Source organism: Octopus bimaculoides, chromosome 19 (assembly GCF_046866305.1).
Source record: "Octopus bimaculoides isolate indiv1 chromosome 19, ASM4686630v1, whole genome shotgun sequence".
NCBI classification, from domain to species: domain Eukaryota; kingdom Metazoa; phylum Mollusca; class Cephalopoda; order Octopoda; family Octopodidae; genus Octopus; species Octopus bimaculoides.
In genome coordinates this window covers 5329791-5356805 of record NC_142946.1, presented here as the reverse complement: position 1 = coordinate 5356805, position 27015 = coordinate 5329791, and the positions used below count along the sequence as shown (strand labels likewise).

Sequence of the window (27015 nt, the reverse complement as noted above, 5' to 3'; positions counted from 1 at the left end):
TAAAAGAATAAAAGAATGTGTGGCTGTGTGGTAAGAAGCTTCCTTCCCAACCACATGATTCCGGGTTCCGTCCCACTGCGTGGCACCTTGGGCAAGTGTCTTCTCCTATAGCCTCGAGCCAACCAAAGTCTTGTGAGTGGATTTGGTAGACGGAAACTGAAAGAAGCCTGTCGTGTGTGTGTGTGTGTGTGTGTGTGTGTGTTCGTGTGTGTGTGTTTTTCTCCCTACCATCGCTTGACAACTGATGTTGGTGTGTTTACATCCCCGTAAGCTAGCGTTTCGGCAAAAGATAGACCGATAGAATAAGTACCAGGCTTACAAAGAATAAGTCTTGGGGCCGATTTGTTCGACTAAAGGCGGTGCTCCAGCATGACCGCAGTCAAATGACTGAAACCAGTAAAAGAGTAAAAGCGTATATATATTACGGCCTTCATTCAGTTTCCGTTGACCAAATCCACTCGCAGGGATTGAACGGTCTGTTGCAAGAATAGAAGATAGGAGCTCAAGGTGACACGCAGTGGGAACGAACCCAGAACCATGTGGTTGGGCAGCAAGCTTTTTACTACCTTCTATATATATTTTTTTTTTTTTTTTTTTTTTTTTGTAGAGTGTATTTTTAGATTTGATTCTTACCTCTTCAAACTCATAAGGAACGTTGGTTTCGCTGTAACTTTTTTTCGATAGACCTTTTCTTAGACGTTCTATACCAGAGGGAACTTTGATACTGGTTCCTGCTGCCAAACTGATGGTTAAGGCGATTCCGGCTTGAAATACCAACACCATTAAATGAAATGCACTCAGCATCCTGTAAATATATTAATTATATTATAATTATTATTATTATTATGTTTATATATAAGACAGCTGCAAGGATATTGACTCAGCTACGGACACAGATACGTTGAACGTAACGAAGGATATAAGTAATACGGCTACAGAAACGATGATAATGATATGGAAGAGGAGGACGAGGAGGAGGAGGACGAGGAGGAGGAGGACGTGGAGGAGGGGGACGGGGAAGAGGAAGAAGTGAAGGAGGAGGAGGGGGATCAGGAGGAGGGGGGATCAGGAGGAGGGGGGATCAGGAGGAGGGGGGATCAGGAGGAGGGGGATCAGGAGGAGGGGGATCAGGAGGAGGGGGATCAGGAGGAGGGGGATCAGGAGGAGGGGGATCAGGAGGAGGGAGATCAGGAGGAGGGGGATCAGGAGGAGGATTTGACCAATATTAATATTAGATAATAACAATAATAATAATAATAATAATAATAATAATAACGGTTTCAAATTTTGCCACAAGAGCTATGTATATATAAATATATACACACACAAATATTGATAGACAGACAGACAGACAGACATATAGATAGATAGATAGGCAGACAGACAGACAGACATATTAATAGACAGACAGACAGACAGACAGATAGATAGATAGATAGATAGATAGATAGATAGATAGATAGATAGATAGATAGATAGATAGATAGATAGATAGTATTTCTTTGTATATCCAAGGGAAGCACGTCACAAATTGGCCAGACGAAATGACGCAAAACAGGCAGTTAAGCAATGAATTATCGTAATACGCAATGGAATGCATCGATGAAAGGAAGGCCATTGTTGTTAGATAATCTCCAATTCCAATAGTATCCAAAAAATATCCCAAATTATCCAACGATGAATGGAAAATTAAGCGTGGCGTGAAAATACAATAGAAGCAGACGATTGGATTATCTGGTATTGTTAGTATTGTTCCATTACGAATTTATATTTTGATATATGATGTCTTAATAAAGACTTTTAATGAAACAATTGTAGTTATACGAGATAGTTCATTCGTCTGATATTATTATATTGTGTGTAAGGCGGCGAGCTAGCAGAAACGTTAGCACGTCGGGCGAAATGTTTAGACTTTCATCCTTTCGGGGGTCGATAAATTAAGTACCAGTTTCGTACTGGGGTCGATCTAATCGACTGGCCCACCTCCCCCAAAATTTCGGGCCTTGTGCCTAGAGTAGAAAAGATTATTATTAGCGTGGTGAGCTGGCAGAATCGTTAGCACGTCGGGCGAAATGTTGAGCGAGATTTCGTCTGTCTTAATGCTCTGAGTTCAAATTCCATCGAGGTCGACTTCGCCTTTCATCCTTTCGGGGTCGATAAATTAAGTACCAGTTGCGTACTGAGGTGTTGATCGAATCAACTGCCCCCCTTCCCACACACACACACACACACTTCTCAATACGGCTCAAATTCGTCGATTCCGTACGCACTCCACCGCTCTGCCTACGACCCATTCACTGCTTCGCAAGAACACACGTTTATGATAACACAACGAGAAAAGAGAGACGGAGAGAGTGGAAGAAAAGGGAAAGAGAGAGCTTGTGTAGGTGTGTGTGTGTGTGTGTGTGTGTGTGTGTGTGTGTGTGTGTGTGTGTGTGTGTGTGTTTAATTAATGGTAATCGTTGAACCATGAACGTAGAAATATCGAACAAGTAGCTTTGGCGCATTTGGTCATTGTTGTATAGAGAGCAGAAACGAAGATGTTTGATTACTGATTGGTCTGTGTCTGTCTGCCCGCCAATCAATCGCCAATCAATCGCCAATCAGTCGGTCTGTCTGAGTAAACTGCAGCCTTAAGAATATTATTCAATTACTACCGTAGTTGAATGATATATAGAGCGGGATTTTTTCTGTTTCCATCTACCAAATCCACTCACTAGGTTGTGGTTGGTTCGAGGCTATGGTAGAAGACACATTTCCAAAGGTGCCACGCAGTGGGACTGAACCCGGGGCCATATGGTTAGGAAGCAAACATCTTACCCCCACAGCCATGCCTGAACCTACATGCTTATATTTATTTCAAACAATCTTCGTTGGTTTCCAGAGGGAAAAAAAATTTCATTCATCCGCTTAAAGCTTAAGAAATATTGAACAGAAAGTTTGTGTGTGTATGTGTGTGTGTGTGTGTGTGTGTGTGTGTGTGTGTGTGTGTGTGTGTGTGTGTGTGTGTGTGTGTGTGTGTGTGTGTGTGTGTGTGTGTGTGTGTACGTGGTACGTTTTTTCAGAAATTTCGAAATAACTGTAATCACATTTCTTTGAAAGAATTAACCATCGTGTAACATGTGTCTATGCTTAAGTGTGTATGTGTATATATATATGTGTGTGTGTGTGTGTGAGCGTGTGTGTGTGTATAAATGCGATAATCTGGGTATATGCATGTATACATCCAGATGCACATATGTATAGCTGTATATATATACATATGTTTGCGGATATATATATAAATAAATATATATATATATATGTATGTGTGTATGCATATGTATACATATGTACGAATGTGCATAAATATATATGTATGTCTATGTATATACATATATATATATATATATATATCTACACACACACACACACACACACATATATATATATATATATATATGCACACATATCGATGCGTCTGTCTGTATGTCTCGGGCGCGCGAGCGCGTGTGTGTGAGTGTGTGTTTGAGAAACGCCAACATAATCTCCATTTGGAATTGGTAAAATAATTAACCACATTATAACAAATGTATGTATATTTTAAAAGTATGTGTAGAGTCAGTGTGTGTGTGTGTGTGTGTGTGTGTATGTATGTATGTATGTATGTATATCTATATGTTTGTATGTATGTTTGTATGTATGTATGCCCGTGTGTCTGTGGAAAGTTTTAACATACATTTTCTTTCCACGGAGGAGGAAAAAAATCCATATTTTAATATGTGCGTGTATATGTTTTAGCAGTGTATATCTGTGTGTATGCGTATATATATATATATATATATGCATGTATCTATATGTATGTATGTATGTACTTTTGTATGTACATGTGTGTGTGAGTGCGTTCGTTTGTGAATATGCATTTGTGTATACGATGAGTTTAGTCTATCTCGTGGGTATTTTCTGTGACGTCATACTTCGTATCTTCGTAGGAAGGCTGATCTTGGAGGAATCGTGGAATTGCAAGGGGAGTGGGGAATATTCGTTTCCAATACATTGCTAAAACCAATCTGCCGTTACTCTCGCATATATCTGTATTAGATTAGTATGTATGTATGTATGTATGTATGTATGTATGTATGTATGTATGTATGGTTGTATGTATGTATGGTTGTATGTATGTTTTTTGTTGTTTTTTAGTCTTTGAATCTTCCTGGAAGGTAAGAACTGGTTTCTAACAACGATATAAAGCTCTATCGCTGGAATGTAGACAAAAACACATTCACATGTCAAACTTTTGAGAAGTCTCGCATATTTTTACGGCTCCACTTACAGACTGTATTTGTAATGTACAAATTAGCTGCTTGATATATTTTTTCTGAAAATACTGGTTATTCCCGATTGTCACATAGGCATTTACTCACACAAAGCCAAGTGCACGAATTATATGTATATATGTATGCATATAAATGGTGGAATATGTGAACCGAATCCAAACGCGTTTTTATCCTGGCTCTTCTTTTTTATTTGTCTCCTTTAATATATATATATATATATATATATATATATATATATATATATATATATATATATATATATATATATATATAATTTTAGGGAAAAGAACCAAGGTTCATGAACTCATCGATGAAAATCCATTGTCACATATAGAAAAATTAATAAGTAATAGCACAATAAATAATACGATAATTTTGGATTTTTATCCCTAATATTATATATATATATATATATATATATATATATATATATACATAAATATATATATATATATACATATATATATATATATATATATATATATATACATATATATATATATATATACATATATATATATATATATATATATATATATATATATATATATATATATATATATTCATTCTTACATTTCTACATACATATACATGTATGTTGTATAGATTTACCAGCCCGTGTGTGTGTGTGTGTGTGTGTGTGTGTGTGTGTGTGTGTGTGTGTGTGTGTGTGTGTGTGTGTGTGTGTGAATGTATGGATGGGTGTATGTGTGGTGGTAAACTGTATTAGCCTTACAAGTTTCAATCACATATGAAACATATCTGATAAAACCTAATGAATAGAACTGTATATATATTTTGCTATCTACAGTATCCACTTTAAGAACTGCTCTTTAGAAAATGGCAGAGATACTTTAAGAAGGTCAGCAGGCTGTCATTAATATCATTTATTAAGGAATCCGGTGTCTGTTGAGTATACTAAAGGGATTTGAAATCGCGAAAACTTGCTCCTTGTCACGTAGGAATCTCCTTGTCACGTAGAAATCTCCTCGCTCACTGTCTTCATCAAATAAAAATATGCTATAATATTAGCCAGCAGCCGTTGTTTGCTTGAAGTTATGAAGATAAGATATACCATTATACACACACACACACACACACAAACAAACACACACACACACACACACATATGTTTCTATCAAATATATTTTTTGTTTAGGCCTGATTATGATTTCTCTTTCCTTTTCTCTTTTTATATATATAATATATACATGTAGATGTAGGTATGTACATACATGTACGTATATATGCATATACTCACATATTATTTGTATTATTATTATATATATATATATATATATATATATATACAAACACACACACACACACACACATGTTTTTTATCAAATATATTTTGTTTTATTTAGGCTTGATTGTGTTTTCTTGTAACCACATATGAATCGTTGGCGATTTTTTCTCCTCTGTCTTCCTTTTCTATTGGACTTTCCTCTATTTCTGAAGAAGAGCTTTGCTCGAAACGTTAAACCATCTTTCTTTCTTTTCCTGAGCTTCTGCTAATACTTTACATGTACCACCTCCTCACGTTGTTGATTTTTGTATTTGTTCTTCGTTTATTTTTGTATTTACTATATATACATACATACATATGTATATATATATATATATATATATATATATATATATATATATATATATATATATAGTAAATCCCAAAATTTTCCTTCATCTTACTCGTATTCTTCGTTTGATTTAGTATCATATCGTCATCATACTACGGTATCAACCGTATATGTATGTTTGCTTGTGTGCTTGTGTTTAAGGGTTGCATGTGTTTGTAAGTGTTGCGTGTGTGCTTGTGTGTATGTATGTGTGTGTTTACATACAAAAATATATACGAAAGTGTATTCATGTGTGTATGCATATATGTATTATGTCCGTTATGTGTGTATATGTATATAGATAGGCAGATAAATATTCACATAGATGGTTATTTGCGTGTATGTTATACACACACACATATAAATATATATATATATATATATATATATATATATATATATATATATATATATATATATATATAGATAGATAGTGATATACCTACACCCACACATAACACACACATGTATGTTATGTATTGATATCAATATTAGGTTTTCGTATCACAAACACAAGAATTTACATTTAAGCCGGGAAGTTTTATTCGATTAAATCGATCTCAGATACCTGTATTCACTGCATTGCTGCATTACTTGATCGATCTTAGTAGAATGAAAAGCAAAGTCGAAACAGATGGGAATCGAAGTCAGAACATAAAGAAATGCTACTAAAATGGTTTCCGGGTATTTTGTTCGACATTCTAACATTTCAGCTAACCTTAATACATTTCTAGCAGGAGAAAAATTAAGATAAACACCAGAAGGAATTATTAGTTCCTACGTCCGTTTCATCATTTCAGTTGTTTGGAACTCAGAAGTGGATGTTTCGAGAGCATTTGGATGCTTAACCGCAACGGACAATCAGGGGAACACTTCATTGCATTCTGTTACAGAGAATTCATATCTGCACTTGAAGCATTTAATGCTGGGTTCCAGGTAACTACAATGGGAAACCTGCTTTGGAACTAAATATTTATACTTGGGTTTATCTTAATTGAGTACCAGTCAAATGAGTACCAGTCAAGCACTGGGGCCGATGTAATCGACTTCTCCAACCCCTCGTACCATCATCATCATCATTATCATCATCATTATTGTCGTCTAAGGCGGCGAACTGGCAGAACCGTTAGCATGCCGGACGAAATGCTTGGCGGCATTTCGTTGGTCTTTACATTCTTTGTTCAAATTCTACCGAGGTCGACTTTGCTTTTCATCTTTTCGGTATCGATAACTTAAATACCAGTCACGTACTGGGTCGATGCTATTGACTAGTCCCCTCACCCCAAATTTCAGGCCTTGTGCCTATAATAGAAAGGATCATCATCATCATCATCATCATCATCATCACCTAGTAAGGTGGCGAGCAGGCAGAATCATTAGTGTGCCGAGCAAAATTCCGAGCGCCATTCCATGGCAATTGACTTTGCCTTTCATCCTTTCGGGGTTGATGAAGGAAGTACCATTTGAGCTCGATGTAATTTACTAGCCACTCCTCCTCAAAGAATTTCAAGCCTTCTGCCTACAAAAGTAAGAATTATCATAATCACCCACATCACCATTCTTCCATTTCCATTATTCACGATTATTATGAAACATGTTCAAATATATTACATTTATTTCCATACAATATAGCATAAATTTAGAAATTCTATACCATGCAATCATTCTCTTAACTGATCCTAACGCAAAATTGCCTTCAGACATATTCCTCATGCTAAATTTATAAAACTAATTTTCACTTTAGACGCGATAATTGGTTTCGCCGAAATGATGGACGTTTTATTAACATTTATAAGAAACAAAGGACATTAATTTAAGCGAAATTTTGTTTTAATTTGGATACAAGGTCAGCAATTTTGAGAGGGAAGGAGTAAGTCAATGGCCATCGATCCTTGGTCCTTTATTTTATCGACTGCAAAAAGATGAAAACCAAAGTTGGTCTCGGCTGGGTTTGAACACGGGGCGTAATAGGACGTGATTTGAATATTCTTTTCTGTTCTAGGCACAAAACCCGAAATTTTGGGGGAAGAGAGCCAGTCGATTAGCTCGATCTCAGTACACAACTGGTACTTGATTTATCGACCCTGAAAGGATGAAAGGCAAAATCGACCTCGGCGGAATTTGGACTCAGAACACAAAGATAGACGAAATACCGCTAAGCATTTCGCCCGGTGTGCTAACGTTTCTTATTTCTTTATTGCCCACAAGGGGCTAAACATAGACGGGAAAAACAAGGACAGACAAAGGTATTAAGTCGATTACATCGACCCCAGTGCGTAACTGGTACTTAATTTATCGTTCCCGAAAGGATGAAAGGCAAAGTCGACCTTGGCGGAATTTGAACTCAGAACGTAAAGACAGACGAAATACCGCTCAGCATTTCGCCCGGCGTGCTAACCATTCTGCCAGCTCGCCGCCTTAAGCACAGCTTACTAATGACAATGTTATCTTTTAAATGTATTATTTTCACACAATTAATTGAAACAAAAACGGTGAGTTTCGGCAAAAAGCTGGTAACAAAAGTGTTAAAGTAATCTAAATTAAAACTTCCCATCAAAATTTCATGTCAGTTTATTCTCCAAACACCTTCTTAATGAAGACAAACCTATTTTACTAAATTCTTTCTTTTCAAAATTAATTGAAATGAAGTCTGTGTATTTGAGCAGAAATATGGTAACAAAAGGTTTAAAGAGATCTAAATTATAACCTTTCTTCAAAATTTCGTGTTGTCCCATGATCCAAACATTATCTTAATAACAACAAATTTATTTCACTAAATTCTTTCTTTTCAAAATTCATTGAAACGAAGCATGTGTAGTTCAACAGAAATCTTCCATCAAAATTTCATGTTAATTTATGCTCCAAACACCAGCTTTATACAACGATAACGTTACTTTAATGTTTTAATTTTCATTTCCAAAATTAATTGAAACGAAGTTTGTGTGTTTCAGTAGAAACACGGTAACAAAAGAGTTGAAAAGAACTAAATTACAACCTTCCATCAAACTTCCATGTTAATTTATGTTCCAAACGCCAGCTTAATTATGACTAAGTTATTTTAATAATTTTTCTGTTACTTTCAAAATTAATTGAAACAAAGTCGAAGTAGTTCCGCAGAAATCTAGTACCAAGAGGGTCACTTATTTTTTTCTTTCTGATTCCCATCTCAGAAGATGAGGTTAATAATCCAGAAAATTACAATCTTATTAGCAACTCATTTTTGACATTTAAGAAACTGAATACTGCTTGACATTTAATCCGGCACTCTGATGGATTAATTGGAGTGTGTGATTTATTCGGTTTGGGTATCTGATTCGGAATATCAGCCAACCACCTCAATGAACAGGTTATGGCGGCCAGAGGTTTCGTCGTGTTTCCTTTTCTTTTCTTTTTCACTACTATGACTGCTGCTGCTGTGACTACTACTACTACTAGCATCACCACCACCATCACCGCCTCCGTTGCTACTGCTGCTGCTACTACTACTACTACTACTACTACTACTACTACTACTACTACTACTACTACCACCACCACCATTACAGCCACCATCACAGCCATCACCGCCACTGCTACTTCTGCAGCTAACATCACCACCATCACCGCTACCATCACCACCACCACTGCTGCTGCTGTTGCTACTACTACTACTACCATCACTACCACAAAAATCATTACAATCACAACAACAAGATCAACAGAAAGAATCACGAGAACAACCACAACAACCACAACAACAACTATATTTACTTCCTTTTATCTGTTACCTTTTATTTGTTTCAGGCATTAGACTGCGGCCATGCTGGGGCATCGCCTTCAATGATCTTTGGTCGAACAAATCAATTTCAGTCCATTTTTTGTGAAACTCTGTCTCTCTCTGTCTCTCTCTGACTCTCTCTCTCTCTCTCTCTCTCTCTCTCTCTCTCTCTATCTATCTATCTATCTATCTATTTGCCTGTCCGTCTGACTGTCTTTCAGTCTGTGTGTCTCTCTGTCTGTCTATCTCTCGATCTATCTCCCTGTCTCTCTCTCCTTCTTTCTCTCACTTTCTCTCTCCTTCTCTCTCTTTCTCTCTCTCTCTCTCTCTCTCTCTGTGCTTGTCTATCTATTTGTCTATCTCTCTGTCTATTTATCTGTATGTCAGACTGTCTGTTTGCAAGACATCAACACACACCAGCAAATAATTTGTTTGTTGATTTCTATAAACAAGAGAAGTGCTTTTGTGAGAGTCATCAGTCCGGCGGAGTAGCATTGACTGAGGAGACACACAAAAAGGTCGAAACACCGCAGTGTCTCGGAATACTCTTAAGTCGGTGAACTGCGCGTGTTATGAACAGACAGCGTTTAAAGGGACGAAGTGTTCTCCGATGACGAAAAATAATAGCAATCAGGTATTTATGTTCGAATCTGCCAGAATCTATTAAGAGTGAATAAATACGTTTTACCCCAGACGAGAGGACGAAGAAGAAGAAGAAGAAGAAGAAGAAGAAGAAGAAGAAGAAGAAGAAGAAGAAGAAGAAGAAGAAGAAGAAGAAGAAGAAGAAGAAGAAGAAGAAGAAGAAGAAGAAGAAGAAGAAGAAGAAGAAGAAGAAGAAGAAGAGACAGTGGTTAATATAAGTCTAGATACACTATCAGAAATAAATAAAATAAAAAGATGGGATTACCACGGCTGGAACGCCTTTGATCATATTCTTACTTATTCAGGGAACATCTGAGGCTAATCAATAAATAACTCAAACTGTTACGAATGCCATTTCTGGAATAATTAGGGATTAAAGAATAAAAAATAAGACTCAACGTTGATAAAATGGCGCTCACTCCGGCGAAACAGAATGTCGTGTCTAACGCAAAAATGGAAATTTTATAAATTTAGCGAGAAAAATATGTCCTGAGGCAGCTTCGTTTCGGTAGAATGTGGTTAGCGATTGACTTGCGTGGTATAGAATTACTAGATTGATGTTATATTGTATGGAAATGAATGTAATATATTTGAATATCTTTCATAATAACGGTGAATAATGAAAACGTACAAATGGTGACGAAGGCGATGATGATGGTTAGAAGAAGAAGAAGATGATGGTTAGAAGACGAACAACAACAACAACAACAATAGGAAAATATGAAAGTGGTTCCATTAGCAGAAACTGTCAAATCTTGATGATGAACGATACAGATTTGCACACACGTACAGTCACATGCATGCACATACATATGCATGCACATACATATGCATGGCTATGCGTACGTGTGTGTGTGTGTGTGTGTGTGCACGCGTTTGTGCATATATATATTACAAACATATCAATAATGAGTTACATAAATATATGTGTAACTATGTATATATATATATATATATATATATATATATATATATATATATATGAGAGGGAAAGATGAAGAGAAAAAGAGCTAAAACACTGACAGAAGAGGATGATAAAATAATGATTAGGAAATACTAAGAAAAACACGAATAACGACAGAGAGAGAGGGGGGAGAGATGGATGAGAGAAATTAGGAGAGGAGGAGGGAGAGATAAAGAGACTAAAAATGGAGAAATTATATAGAAAAGAAGGAAAGAAAGAAAAGAATAAGAAAAAATGCCAAAAAATTATCAGTGACAAACAAATCTCCAAAATGTAATTTTGGAGTTAAGACTGAATTTCTAAAGAACTGTAGACGCATAATGGAATTAAGCCTAAACTAAGTCAATTCTTCAATTTCCATTCATCCTTGGGGAGATCCGATATACAAAGCAAGAATATGGAAAACACCGTAACACAATTACTTTAGTGATGTAGTGCTTAAGAATCTACAGGGCGAACGTCTTACAGCTTTGTTCATATTGCACTTACTTTCACTTTCGTTTTCAGAGGAAGAGAGAGAGGGGGGAAGAGGGGTATGCACAGAAAGGAGGGGTTGGATGAGGAAATAAAAGAACATTTATAAAAATATCGAGGAGCAATAAAGGAGAAAGGGGAGGGGGTTAAAGAAAAAATGAAGTTGCTGGCTGTATGCACGTGACGTGGACGTAGAGATGGATGTAAGCTTCTGACCAGCATCATCTTTGTTACACAGGTTCCATTCTCAGCCGAACCATTTATTTTAATTTACTTCTGTATTTTTTCTTTTTCTTCCGTTTGAGCGATTTCGGTTCATTGTCAAACGTGTTGAGCATGGCCAGAATGAATTGCTCTCGCCTCAATAAAAAAAAAAACATAATAATTTACGCCATAAATCTTCTGTCCGAAAGATTTTTTAAACCCAATATTTACATGCTATTATTTGTAGCTTTATCTACTTCGAGTTCCACTGCTGAAAAGGAACTATTTTCATGGAATAATTTGTTTTAATACTACGACTTAGAAAACAGTTCCCCCATATTTAGTTGTGTTCACAGTAATATTCGTAACCGTTCGTTAACTACTCACACACACACATGTACATATATATACATGCATACACACACACACACACACACACACACACACACATATATATATACATATATATTGCTTTCTCTCTCTCTTTCTGTGTGTGTATCATATATATATATATATATATATATATATATATATATATATTATACACACACAGAAAGAGAGAGAGAAAAGCAAGCCTAAACTTCAAAGATAATCATCATTCAATTACATTCAACAGATGTTTCATTATGAATAGTAATCATTAATTCCACAATTCCATAATTAAGATTCAAAGTTAATTGATATAAATTAATTTGAAACAGCTTTAGTGAAAATCGTTAACAGTAATAAAGGCTATGTCAATCACAAAGACCATTACATGTTTGAATCTGTAATACATACACACATGTTTGAATCTGTAATACATACACACATACATACATATATATATATATATATATATATATATATATATATATATATATATATATATATATACATATATATATATATATATATATATACGATGGGCTTCTTTCAGTTCCCGTCTACCAAATCCACTCACAAGGCTTTGGTTGGCCCGAGGCTATAGCAGAAGACAGTTGCCCCAAGGTGCCACGCAGTGGGACTGAACCTGGAACCATGTGGTTGGAGAGCAAGCTTCTTACCACATGCAGGATATATATATGTATATCCAACGCATAGATAGATAGATAGAGAGAGAGAGATTCAATAAAATCTCAAAAGACTAGAATGTATATGTGTAGGTATCTGTGTGTGTGTGTGAGTGTGTGTGTGTGTGTGTGTGTGTGTGTGTGTGTGTGTGTGTGTGTGTATGTGTGTGTGTGTGTGTGTGTGTGTGTGTGTGTGTGTGTATGGAATTGTACTACATGCATCTGCCCGTTGCTTTCCGTCTCGCCTCTGTGTTCTTATCCTTTACATTCTTAGTCCTGATCTGAGTAAGGTCTAACACCGCAGTGAGATTCATTGTCTCTGGCTCAGCCAGAAGAGTAATACCAAAACTAATAAACCCTTTGAACCTTAAAGCAGCAAGACTATGTGGATTCTTGTCACCATGGCTGACGAGAGGTGAGCCATATCTAATTTTTATCCAACGGGAACTTATGTTCGTGCCTAGAATATTTTTAAAGGAAATTGATGGCGTGTGTAAGTAGATGTGTGTGTGTGTGTGTAAGTAGATGTGTGTGTGTGTAAGTAGATGTGTGTGTGTGTGTAAGTAAATGTGTGTGTGTGTGTGTGTGTGTGTGTGTGTGTGTGTTTCTACACATTTCCTTTTCTTTCTTTGTGTTCTGCTTCTTCTGCTTCTTTCCACTGAGATTACATTCTGATATTTTTGGAATCAGATTACGTTCGGATGTTACGTCATGTTGAACGCAACAACACAGGATGTAACTGAACCAGACAGAGTTAAAGGAGAGAAAAAAAGAAAAGAAAAGGGAGAGAAGGAAATAAGAAAAGGAAATGAATGAGCAGAGAGGAGGAAGAGGGCGGCGGCGGCGGCGGCGTCGAGGGTTTGTTTTTGAAAGAAGGAAGAAGAAGAAGAAGAAGAAGGAGGAGGAGGAGGAGGAGGAGGAGGAGGAGGAGGAGGAAGAGGAAAAGGAGGAAGGGGAAAAAGAGTAAGAGGAATAATAATAATAATAGTAATAATAATAATAATAATAATAATAATAATAATAATAATAATAATAATAATAATAATAAGAAGAAGAAGAAGAAGAAGAAGAAGAAGAAGAAGAAGAAGAAGAAGAAGAAGAAGAAGAAGAAGAAGACCAATACCAACAACAACAAGGAGAAAATATAAGTGAGACCGAGAAAGAAAAAGAGAAGAATTCGTTTTAATCAACGTTTCTTTAGTTCTTTTCTGCTTTCTTTTTTTTTTTTTCGTTTTTTTTTTTGTGGCTGGAGTTGAAACAAGTAATTGTTGCCAGAAACCAAAATACAACCAATTCCAAGAGAATATCTATGGCAAGAACATATGGGTTCTCTATATTAATAGTAGACGCAAGAATTTATTAGTTCTGTTCTGGAAAAAAATCTGTCTTCCGCTTCCAAAATAGACGTCGGAATCTTGAGATTGGAGTTGGCCAGGAGAATGATTTCCGATTTGGGAAATTTACTTTCAGCGCCGCACCTATGGAAGGAATAGATCCCGATCGATGGAACTGGTAACGGTGGTGGTGGTGGTTGTGGTGGTGGTGGTGGTGGTGGTGGTGGTGGTGGTGGTGGTGGTGGTGGGTAAAGAGTGTAGCGTTATTGTTGTTCTTGATGTAGGTAGCGATGGAGTTGGTCGAGGTGGGGTGGTGGAGATAGTGGTGGTGGTAGTTGTGGTGGTAGTGCTGAAGATACTGGTGGGGGGGGGTGCTAGTGGTAGTGGTGGTGGTGGTGCTAGTGGTGATAGTGGAGGTGGTAGTTATAGGGGTGGTGGTGATAGTGGTGTTGATGGTGTTGGCTGTAGTGGTGCTTGTGGTGGTGGTGATGGTGATGGTGGTGAGTTATTGTTTTCTCTTGGTAGGAGAGGTTGTGATGGTGGTTGTAGCGAAGGCTGTTGTTAAAGTGGTGGTGGTGGTGGTGGTGGTGGTGGCAGCGGCGGCAGTAACGGTGGTGGTGGTGGTGGTGAGTGATGGTGGTGGTGAGTGATGGTGGTGGTGAGTGATGGTGGTGGTGAGTGATGGTGGCGAGTGGCATTGTCTGTACTCGATTTTTCTTCTCTGTCCCAAATAAGTATCTATATATATATATATATATATATATATATATATATATATATATATATATATATATATATATATATATATATATATCAAGCCTGTTATGTTTACACTACACGGAAGTTTCGAGGAGGGACGTTCCGCCGATATTCTTTGTATTGGTATATATATGTGTGTGTGTGTGTGTGTGTGTGTGTGTGTGTGTGTGTGTGTGTGTGTGTGTGTGTGTGTGTGTGTGTGTATGTATGTATGTGTGTGTATTTATTTAATGTTTACACGTATGTATGCAAGATAATGTTCACACCTGCACCAGGTAAACCTTATTTCGAACCAAATATCGTAGAATGCGGTACAGGATATTGAGTGAGTGTAGTTGACCCCTTACGTTTACCTGGGCAGCATGTTGTCGGGAGGCGGCTCCCTGGATGTAGAAATCCATCTACGCATTCAGAAAGCATTTGTAACATTTGGGAAGCTTAAAAAAAAGAGTCTGGGCAAATAATAACAGAGTCATAGTTTATATTTAACTCAGAGGAATATTTACTACGACTGGCATTGAATGTTGTTTGACCAATGACATCTTGTCACTTTGAAAGGTGGGGAAGCAGCTGATCACGTGGGTAATATCTTGTGCAAAAATTTGACATAATTAACATACACCTTTATTATCTCCTTTTCACTCAACTTCTTTCTTCCGGCCATTTCACCATGTTGAACCGTTAATCCCTACACATATTTTTTCTCTCTGTTTTTTTTTTGCTCTCGCCATTTCCCCCCTCTAAAAATCCTTTCTGTCGAAGAGCATAGGTTCGAAACATCAGAAACTTTTCCATTCTTCCTGAGCGTCAAACTAACACATCTGTTTGTTGTTCCCTCACCTGTCTTCGTCTTTTGTTTTCTATAAACTTGAACTGTATGTATGTATGTATGTATGCATGCATGTATGTATGCATGTATGTATGTATATATGTATGTATATATGTATGTATATATGTATGTATGTATGTATGTATGTATGTATTATGTATGTATGTATGTATGTATGACTTTCTATAGATCTTCAACATCTTGTATAACCAGTCGAATATCAAGTGACCTCTTGGTATGCAGCTTTCGCAAAGCTTTGGTGTAAACTTAAGTATTGATTATGTAAGCTCTACAGTTGATATTGGTACAGTAGACAGTATTCTTTGTTGATTGTATCTAGCAATGATACTTTCTAATTAAAATATTTTTATTCACTTCAGATCTTAGAGCAAAATTATTTAAGATCTTTCCAAGAAAGGTGCTCATTTTTATGGATTCAGTTTTCCTTTATCTCTTTGTTCGTGAATTAGAAGTAAATGTGAACTTAATGTTGGCTCGTCTTAATATTTTTTCCCCGATAACAAGTTTTTCACTCTTGGCTTCGTGCTTTGAAGTTAATGATTTCCCCTCGAAGGTTTGTTGTGTAAAAGATTCCTACATTTCAGTCAAGTTTTTTGTCTTTTCCTTTTCCTAAAATGTACTGCGTGTATTGTGAACTTATTCACCTTACATCTTGTGATGGTATTCAATGGTTCGATTCTGCGAGGCAGACATTTGATGTTTTCTTCTAGTTCTCTTATCTACATTACCTACTTACGTTGAAGCACTCCATTGCCATGTAAACTAAAGATATTTCCTTGGGAGTTATTTCACAAAACTAATAACTACATAGAAGTAGTTATCGTTATGTGTTATCACATGTTTATATGTTAGTAACTGGCGGGTTTTAACCTATTCTTGTCTGAACTTCTGGAATAAGTCACTCTGATACTGTTTTGAAATAGCTTTCTTTTTTAAGGTATATATATTCCATTGAAGATATACGAGAGGAAATATGTAAAAGTTGAAAGCTAATTGTGGCAGTTGCTTTTCTATGGTAGATTTTGGTTAGTTTTAGAATCTTTAGAAAATCGATTAACACCATTGGAATCGGAATAATAACACTTCCTATCCGTAACAGCCATTTATCAGGCAAAGAATGAAGCCAGTTGTTAAAACTGTTTACCATGAAGTGGTTTGAGTTAGCGTGAGCTTTGTCCTGTTATTTTACAAACTGCTTCATAAAGTGGATAGAAGTGTAACGAGATGATAGTGTGTTTTGGACCATCTCATTCATACTTCCCAGCATCGGACTAAGGTTGTCATAAAAGGAAAAAAGCTCTTGTAATTGTGGCTCTCCAATAAAATCGACAAGTGAACCGAAATCTTCTCACCAAATGGTTTATAGAATGTTCTAGAACTTTTTGCTGATTGAATATAAAAAGGAGTGTAAATCTCACGAAAATGTGAGCTCCTAGATTCTACGAGAAATTATGTCGTTTTTCTCTATGTGATGGCTTCTCAAATATTCTATCTTCTAAATATTAATAACAGCTAAAGACACCACACGGAGTTCTGTTGGTAAATCTCACGAAAAGTAGTTCCCATTTCCTTAACTTAATCTGTCCTCACAAATTATGAATCGCTATGGTATTATATATCAGCATGTTGCAGTAACCAGCCGGATTTTTATCGTTAATTCTCAAATATTATTATTTACTTAACTGCCGCAAAAATGGATGTATTATGTCGCAGGTTTAATAAACAATGAAAGAGTATGCGATTTTAGTGAGATTTGCTTTTTGCTGCAACACGCAGCGTACAGATTCTTCATTACAACCACTCTAAGGAAGAGTTTTGGCAAGCTTTTCAATAACTGTGGAATAGATCTTCATTCCAATACGAAGAACCGCATGAAATGAGATTCTTTATATCGTCTTAGACAATTGGTAGACTGGGAAGAATTATTAGTGTTATTAGTACTTTTGGTAACGATATTAATGGAGTTGTTTTAGTTGGATGGTGGTAGTGGTGGTATTGTTCTTGGTTGTTGTTGTTGTTGTTGTTGTTGTTATCAATGTCAGCCATGATAGTAACCAATGGAATCTCACTTAACCATTTTTCTTTTTTGTAATAATCTGGTTTGATTATACATACATACATACATGCATACATACGTACGTACATACATACATAGAGATTGAATGAGAAAGTGAGTGAACGAAGGCGCATTATCAAGTGGTTAGGGTGTCGGGCTCACGATTGTATTGTCCTGAGTTCAATTCCTGGATCGTTGTTTCAGTCTACTCATCTGTAAATGTGCACCAGCCGAAGGCTGGCACAGCTCCCTCTCCCTGGATGTGCCGCTGAGTTAAATTTTGTGTGAGTCAGGAGAGTGTCCTGGTCTGCTCGCGTCTACATAGGCACCAAAAAGAATTAGCGATAGCATGGTACAAGTTACCAAGCTATATTCGTTTGCATGTGACGGCTGGCTCTTAAATACATTGGATTAAACCCTTTCTTGAATAGCAAAATTAAAAAAAAATAAAACATGACAGAATACTGTCGGGAGGATTCGAACCATGAATCTTCTATAACTGAGACGAACGTGCTACCAATCACACATCAGCCACCGAAGTCGCCCTCCTCTCAAATCAAACGTTTTTAATCTTAACAGGGAAGTGGATGACGCTCAAATGTAATTGATATCACAGTGTCTGAGTTTTAAGCGCCGCAGGTGATTTTCCGTTTTTTTCATTGTTTCTTTTTTTCATCCCCTGTTTTTTTTTTAGTCCAATGTTTTAAAAGTTACTACTTATAGCTGAATTCGCTTCGAGACATATCGCTAATAAAGGCCACAGTTCTATTGAAACATTCTGTCTTTGTTTCAATTAATTTTTAAACTAATGAAGATTTCAAGATATTAACTGTCATCATCAGCTGGCGTTTGAAACATGAATTAACATGGAATTTAGATGAAAGGGTTTAATTTAGATCATTTTAAAACGAGAAGTTTGTATCCATAAGACAAAAAGTGGCCTCAGGCAAGTTCGAATTAAAAGGGTTAGCCTGTTTGTTGTCCCATTTCTGTCTTTGTTTCAATTTATCAAAATAACTTTGTCGTTATGAACTTAAATCTATTAAAAAATTCTGATAGAAAGTTTTTAAAACTCTTTAACCCTTTTGTAACTATATTTTTGCTCAAATACTTTTGTTTCAATTCATTTGGAAAAGAAAGAATGTATTAGAAAAATTTTTCTTATTATGAAGCTGGTGTTTGGAACATAACTTAACAGGAAATTTTGATGGAAGATTTTAATATACGGAGATGTACTTGCACAGCAAGTGACTTGATCTGAGATCGTGTACTGAAACAAAAACAATTGCAGTGTGGAAGATGTTTATAAGCCATTTAAGAACACACAAAAAAACCGTTAGATTCACTTCAACATTTAAATTTAATTTGTGTCAAAATATTTTCGTCGGTTTGAAACCGCAACCTGTTCACTGATGCAGCATGAAGTTTTATCAACGGACAGGTCGCGGTTTCAAAGCGACGAAAATATTTTGACACAAATTAAATTTAAATGTTGAAGTGAATCTAACGGGGTTTTTTTTTTGTGTTCTTAAATGGCTTACAAACATCTTCCACACTGCAATTGTTTTAATTTAGATTTCTTTAAAACAAAAGTTTGTAGCATTAAGCAGTGGCACTCTCAGGTAGGTTGGTGTTAAAAAGTTTAATTTTTTTCTGCACAAAGGATTACTTTCTTCAGGTGTTTATATTTAAAGCAAGAATATCATACCTTTCAACTATAGGCACAAGACCTGAGATCTTGAGGGGTGAGGGGACTAGTCTATTATATCGACCCCAGTGCTCAACTGGTACTTGTTTAATCGACCCCAAAAGGATGAAAGAAAAATCAACTTCGGTGAAATTTAAACTCAGCAAGTAAAGACAGACGAAATACCAGTAAGATAGATAGATAGATAGATAGATAGATAGATAGATAGATAGATAGATAGATAGATAGATAGATAGATAGCCATTTCTCTTAATTGTTTATACTCCATCATGTCAGGCTACGAATATAAAGATGAATGATTAGGATTGGATCTGCATTTATTATTACTTTTCAGAAACAACTGAAAGCACACCGAGTTGAATGTCAGATAATTTTGTTCAGCAATATATTACATGCTGTGCTTGCAATAAATGGAAGGGTTAAGCAGGAAACCGCTGAAACACAAGCTCAAAGGACATTTGTGGGCGAATCACAAAGATTTCGTAAGAATAGAAAAGTCTCTGCATAGAAAGGAAAGAAAGTGCTATTGTACGAGAACGACTCGTTGATACTTGAAACAACAGTTTTAAACATTGACGTCGTAGATACTGCATTTCTTAGCAGACATCAAAATCAAAGAAGCCTCGTACAATTAGAAACAGCCTTGTTAACAAACCAACAGCCATTTGTATAACTAAATGTTACGTATTAGGATTTTGCTAAGAATTGCTGTATATTTTAATAATAATGATCTCCTAAGCAGCATTGGTGATATTTCGAGAGATCTTTACAAACAATTGAATTTCTGCAATGAAAGCATGTAAAGTGATTAATATTTGGCTAAATGAAAGCGGTGAGCAGGCAGAATTGTTAGCACTCTGAGCAAAAGGCTTAACGACATTTCATCCTTCGTTTCTACGTTCCGAGTTTAAATGCCACCGGGGTCGATTTTACCTTTCATCTTTTCGGGGTCGATAAAATAAGTACCAGTTTATCATTGGGGGGGGGGGGGGTCAATATAATCGGATTACTCCTCCTCCTGAAATTGCTGGCCTTGTGCTAAAATGGCCGCATTCCAATGACTAAAACAAATCAAAGATAAAAGATAGAAACAGAAAATCTTGCTTCACAATCTTTTCGATCTGAGTTCAAATTCCGCCGAGGTCGATTTGGCCTTTCATCCGTTCGGGGTCGATAAAATAAGTACCAGTTGGGTGGGGAGCTGTCGATGTAATCGACTATTCTCGCCCCAAATTTCAGGCCTTGTGCCTATAGTAGAAAGGATTATTTTCAAGTAATTTGGTGAGTTGGCAGAATCGATAGAACGTCGGAAAAAACAATGCGTGGCGGTATACGTTCCGACTTTGTATATTCTGAGCTCAAATCACGCCGAGGTCAACTTCGGTTTTCATGATTTAGTGGGGATAAAATAAAGTACTAATTAAGTACTTTGATAACTGGTAACAACTAAACCCTAGTACTCAAAACTTCTGGCCGTCTGCCTAAACCAGAAACCAAATTTAAGAACAACAACACGCCATTCATTGATTGGCTGGCTCAATATTGAGAATAGAGTCAAATTTATTCTAGATTTAGTGTTGAGTGACACTAACGGCTTATTGTTTGAATAAACAATTAGGCGAATCGGGAAATCCCAGTCGTTCAAATTGTATAAAAGTTATTGTTTTTTTAATTAGTATCTCTTAACAATGGAGGCGCAATGGCCCAGTGGTTAGGGCAACGGACTCGCGGTCATAGGATCGCGGTTTCGATTCCCAGACCGGGCGTTGTGAGTGTTTATTGAGCGAAAATACCTAAAAGCTCTACGAGGCTCCGGCAGGGGATGGTGGCGAACCCTGCTGTACTCTTTCACCACAACTTTCTCTCACTCTTCCTTCCTGTTTCTGTTGTACCTGTATTTCAAAGGGCCAGCCTAGTCACGCTGAATATCCCCCGAGAACTACATTAAGGGTACACGTGTCAGTGGAGTGCTCAGCCACTTGCACGTTAATTTCACGAGCAGGCTGTTCCGTTGATCGGATCACCTGGAACCCTCGACGTCGTAAGCGACGGAGTGCCAACGACAGCAACAACATCTCTTAACAATGAATACTTCCAGGTCTTTCTTTCTTTCGTCGGATCTAAATTGAAACCCCTTCATATTCACATTATTCTGACAAATGTAACATTTATTCAGATTGTTTTCAATGAATGATGCATTATTTTGTGGCTTCGAGATTTTACAGTAAATAAGAGAGGCCAGAAATAGCTGGTTTCAACATAAAACAGGCAGAATATTTAGATTTGATATGTCTGGTTAAAATGCTAAAGAGTTAAACCTTAATTAGAAATCAGATGTAAATATTACTCGCAAATCAGATGGCTACCGCAACAAAAACTTCTGCGACAAATCTTGTTATTACGAAATAAAGTAGAATTTTGGTTTTTCTTTCCTGCAAAGACTCATTATTTAGCTTCGAGGTTTCCAGATTCCAAGTGGATGATTCAATTGGCTTATTTTACCGACACTTATTTTTTTCGTAATTGAGTGACTTCATTATTCCTCTGCAAGACTGTGTTATCAATTATTTGTTTGATGGGCGGGGAAAATAATGGATTTTAAGGAAAGGAAAACGGAGCAAGGAAAAAATGATGGTAATAATTTTTATGGCGTACAAGAATATTATATTGGAACCGTTGTAATAACATTTATTCATTACATTTCAATTGAAGGTGATGAGAAATACAACTGAATGCGAATTTCATTTGGTTCTGATATTAGTGGACTTGAACAAGGACTTTATCAACGTGAATTAATTTCAAGACGAGCTTTTTGAGAATTCAAATTTAAAAAAAAAAACTTGTCAAATCTATCAGCGTCCTTTTCTCATTGAATAAGAAGAAAAATTTAATTGTTGGAAATAAATTAATGATGGCGTATCTTCCCTTTTGTTACAACGTAATGGTGTGAATTGGGGTAGTGGGAAGGGATTATCGAATTCAAAAACTAATCTAAGAAATTGATTTCAGCCCAACGATAACGCGAGATCCGGCTTATTAAAAATGAAATCTATACAGGAAGAACTTATCTATAAATTTTGTCCAAAAGTCAAGGCTCTCAATAAAATACAAAAATATGTGTGTAATTTTATGATGTATTGAAAGTACAAAAAAAAAAACAAGAAGTTCGGTTCATTACAATAAAATGGAGAAAATGGTGAAGTACAAACTTGCATAGAACCAAGGTTTACTAAATTGTAAAGTCGGACATTTTCTAAATATTACTCCATCCATCTTAATCGTCCACTTATTTCTGTGAGAACCTTGGGATTGTGTCCACAGGCAAGAAGCCTTCCAGGGGTCTTATCGGAAGCAAATATCAGCTCGGGGATCTAATATTCCGGTTAAATCTGCAAATGAGGGTAACGAGGACGACACATTGTATCCAACCAACTCGTCCGTGGTTTACTCTTAAGGTCTCCAGCCAGACGGTGTTGCTCATAGAGTCCGCTCCGTGATTCCGTTCTTAGATTATTCTAATCCCATGTCCGTAGGATCAGAGCTGTGAACCTCTTCTCAATGCGAAGAAGTAACAGCTTGGCCTGGAACGAGTCTGTCATCTCCAAACCAGACATCCTAAACCTTGGAATAAAATATTATTCAACCTTGGAATAAGATAATCGTTATATAATATTTTAAAATACTATTCGTGCCGAAATAAATTAGAGAATCAAATATTAGAAGATTGTATAATACAATAAATTAGAATATCATAAAATTCAATTCGTGACGAAATAAACAACTTGGGTTTGACGCCATCTTTATTACAAACATATTACTTATTTATTACTTATTTTTGCTTTATATTACTGACTCGAAGCACAATTATGTATCCATATGTGATTGTGTGCGCCAAACTAATTGCGTTTGTTATTAGTCTTCTTTTTTACCATATATATATACATGTCTGTTTGTATATATACATGTCGTTTTAAACTCAAGTTCTAAGCTTCTAAAGCCGTTCGAGACATTTGTATTATATACGAAGAATGCGCTATTGCTAAAAGAACGGTACAAAATGGTTTCCACGTTTGAATAATTCACCTCTGGAAACATAGGTGTTTCGTTCATCATCCTTAAACAACCCTTATTCAGGGACCTTTTGAGCGGAGTGGGCTACTCGACTTGAAGAAAATTCTAATTGGACCCCCAACTGCAAGGTCATGCGCTGTTTATGTTGATATGGGATCACAATATCACGCACATATAGTTGTAATGCATGTGCCTCGTGTACCCTTATCAGACGGGTAGTCATGACGGGTATAATGGGTTTCGTATATTTGTACCCCAGTGGAACTTTGATGGCATGCGCTGCTCTCTCATTCAATAAAAATAATAACAATAAACTTTTCTACTAAAGACTCAAGGCCTGAAATTTTGGGGGAAGGGGCTAGTCGATTACATCGACCCCTGTGCGTAACTGGTACTTATTTCATCGACCCCGAAAGGATGAAAGGCAAAGGCGACTTTGGCAGAATTTCAATGCTAAGCATTTTGCCCTGCTCGATAGCGATTCTGCCGACCCAATAATAATAATAATAATCCCTTTATAGATACAAGGCCTGAAATTTGGGGGGAAGTGGTTAGTCGATTACATCGATCCTAGTGTTCAATAGGTAGCTATTTTATCGACCCTGAAAAATGAAAAAAGAAAAGTTAACCTCGGTGAAATTTGAACTCAGAACGAAAAGAGCCGGAAGAAATGCTACTAAGCATTTTGCCCAACACGCTAACGATTCGGCCACCTCAACGCCTTAAAACTGAAGCAATTTAGCGACAAGCGATAAGCCATGTTACAAATGTACATGCATGACTTAAAGCCATTTTCGTGAGAATTATCAATAACTAGTTTCATAAAAGACATAGCCTAGAAAAATAAATTTCGTAAATCGCCGTTATTATAAAATTAATTAGCTAATCCCAGTTGCAGATTCAGTTTTGAAGCAATAAAAAGTTTTACTAATTTTGGGTAGAATTAGGAGAAAATCGGCCGAAATCACGCACCTTTCTATTGTTTAATGATATTAAATCAGATTTTCTTTCTTAATTAAATATCTTATTACTACTCGCTATATTTACTTCTATATTGAATTCTCTAAAAGTGTTAGAGGAGTAGGGTGGGGACAGAAAACGGTAAAGAGAAAAAACGGGTGCTTTTCTTCTTTTCAATTCTGTGGTTACCATCTTAAAAATCATAAAAACCCACGTTGAGTCCTTACTAACTCTCTCTTTCTCTTTATCTATCTATCTGTGTATATATATATGTGTGTGTGTGTGTGTGTGTGTGTGTGTGTGTGTGTGTGTGTGTGTGTGTGTGTGTGTGTGTGTGTGTGTGGCTAGGTGGTAAGAAGCTTGGTTATTCTCGATATTGCTCCAATCTGGCCAGTCCTAAGGAAAAACTAAGCTAAGAGCATTAGATTCCTCGGAAGAAAGCAGCGAATGTATACAAAAACAAGGACGGAAAAAAACGAACAATGTTACGCAAATATAGTAAGAATAATAACAAGACAAAACACTTTAGGGGTCTTCTATGGGGATCTTCACGAAGTGACTGGACATTACAGCAAGTGCATTGATGCCAGAAGATCTTATTTTGAAGGAGATTAAAGGTTTTGTACTTCTTTGAAATTAATGAATGTCTCTGCTGAAAAATCTGAAAACTTCTAGAATGCACTTTGTGTACTCATTATTTCTAATCAGCAACAAAAGCGACGCAAAGACCGAGAGTTTGGGGCATGATAAGTACCATTACATAAAAATCTCGGCCTTTGAGTCACTTTTGTAAGTTACTAAGTTACTGTCGGTGGCTGTGTGGTAAGTAGCTTGCTAACCAACCACATGGTTCCGGGTTCAGTCCACACTTGGGCGAGTGTCTTCTACTATAGCTTCGGGCCGACCAAAGCCTTGTGAGTGGATTTGGCAGATGGAAACTGAAAGAATCCCATCATATATGTGTGTGTGTGTGTGTGTGTGTGTGTGTGTGTGTGTGTGTGTGTGTGTGTGTGTGTCCGTATTTGTACCCCCACCATCGCTTGACAACCGATGCCGGTGTGTTAACGTCCCCGTAACCTAGCGGTTCGCAAAAGAGACCGATAGAATAAGTACTAGGCTTACAAAGAATAAGTCCTGGGGTTAATTTGCTCGACTAAAGGCGGTGCTCCAGCATGGCTTCAGTCAAATGAGTGAAACAAGTAAAATAATACACACACGCACGTTCAAACTTTTATATATATATGTGTACGTACGTACGTATGTATGTATGTATGTATGTCATTATTAAGTTTTATTTCAAGATTTCTTGCCAAGAGAAAGAGCCGGTTTCTAACCTAGATCCAAGGCTCTTTTATTGGAATTTCAGCATCAACAAAAGGATATTTTTTCATGTATGTATATGTGCAGATTTGTATGCTTTGCTTTATGTATGCATGTATGTATGTATGTCCTTGGCATGACTTTAAACTGCATCCGAGGCCCTAGTTCAGGAATTCCAGGGTCTTGAGTGGTGCGGACCCACCCCTTAGCCACTATTGATCCCAGGTCTACTCTGACCCTAATTACAAGCACCTGTTAGGGTTCCAGTTATGGGTTAACTAGCATATGTGATGACAGCCCATTCGAGCGCAGGGACGCAGAAAGACACTTGGTTGGTGTCAGGTCACGCAGTAAAACCACAGCGAATGAGGGACTTCTAGCTGTTGCTACAGTGCCCTTCTGGGAGAGGGTCACTCTGATATAAAACCTGCCGTTTCACATGATTACAGGTCGTCCTGCTTTGGTACTAATCACGGAAACTCAGAGCGTGGTGCACGTGTTGTACAAGCGTTTATCACGGTAATCCAATGACGAACAGATGTCTTTTTATGGTGACTTCCCATCAACTGGAAGTCCCGTCCTGTGGTGATGTGTGCAGACTGAACCAGTTGGAAGTACACAGTAACTTTCGTCTGTCACCTATGGTTTAAACCATGCAGATAAGTCAACTGAGAGGTCATGGGTGGAAAGTCGGAATTATTATTGGAGCACAAGATTCGGCAATCAACTATGAAGATGGAGCAAATAGCATGCATGTATCTATATAAACCCGTTATACTCACACACGCACGCACACACATATCAGCATATAAAGACAGTCTAATTGAGATAGTCTTGTTCTTTTCACTTTCTTTTTTTCTTTCTGCTCCTCTATTTTATCCGTAGAAGAGCGTAGGCTCGAAACGTTAAAAACCTCTTCCAACTTTCCT

General features: G+C 36.9%; 1 protein-coding gene across 1 annotated transcript in view; it reads right to left on the bottom strand.

Annotated features, from left to right (window-relative positions):
* Nucleotides 1-27015, bottom strand: part of LOC106881037 (uncharacterized) — a 37794-nt gene that overhangs the window by 10019 nt on the left and 760 nt on the right. Inside the window, exon 2 of the mRNA XM_089366542.1 lies at nt 634-805. Within this exon, the coding sequence (XP_089222668.1) occupies nt 634-804 (171 nt within the window). The 5' untranslated portion in view covers nt 805. The remainder of the gene's footprint in view (nt 1-633; nt 806-27015) is intronic.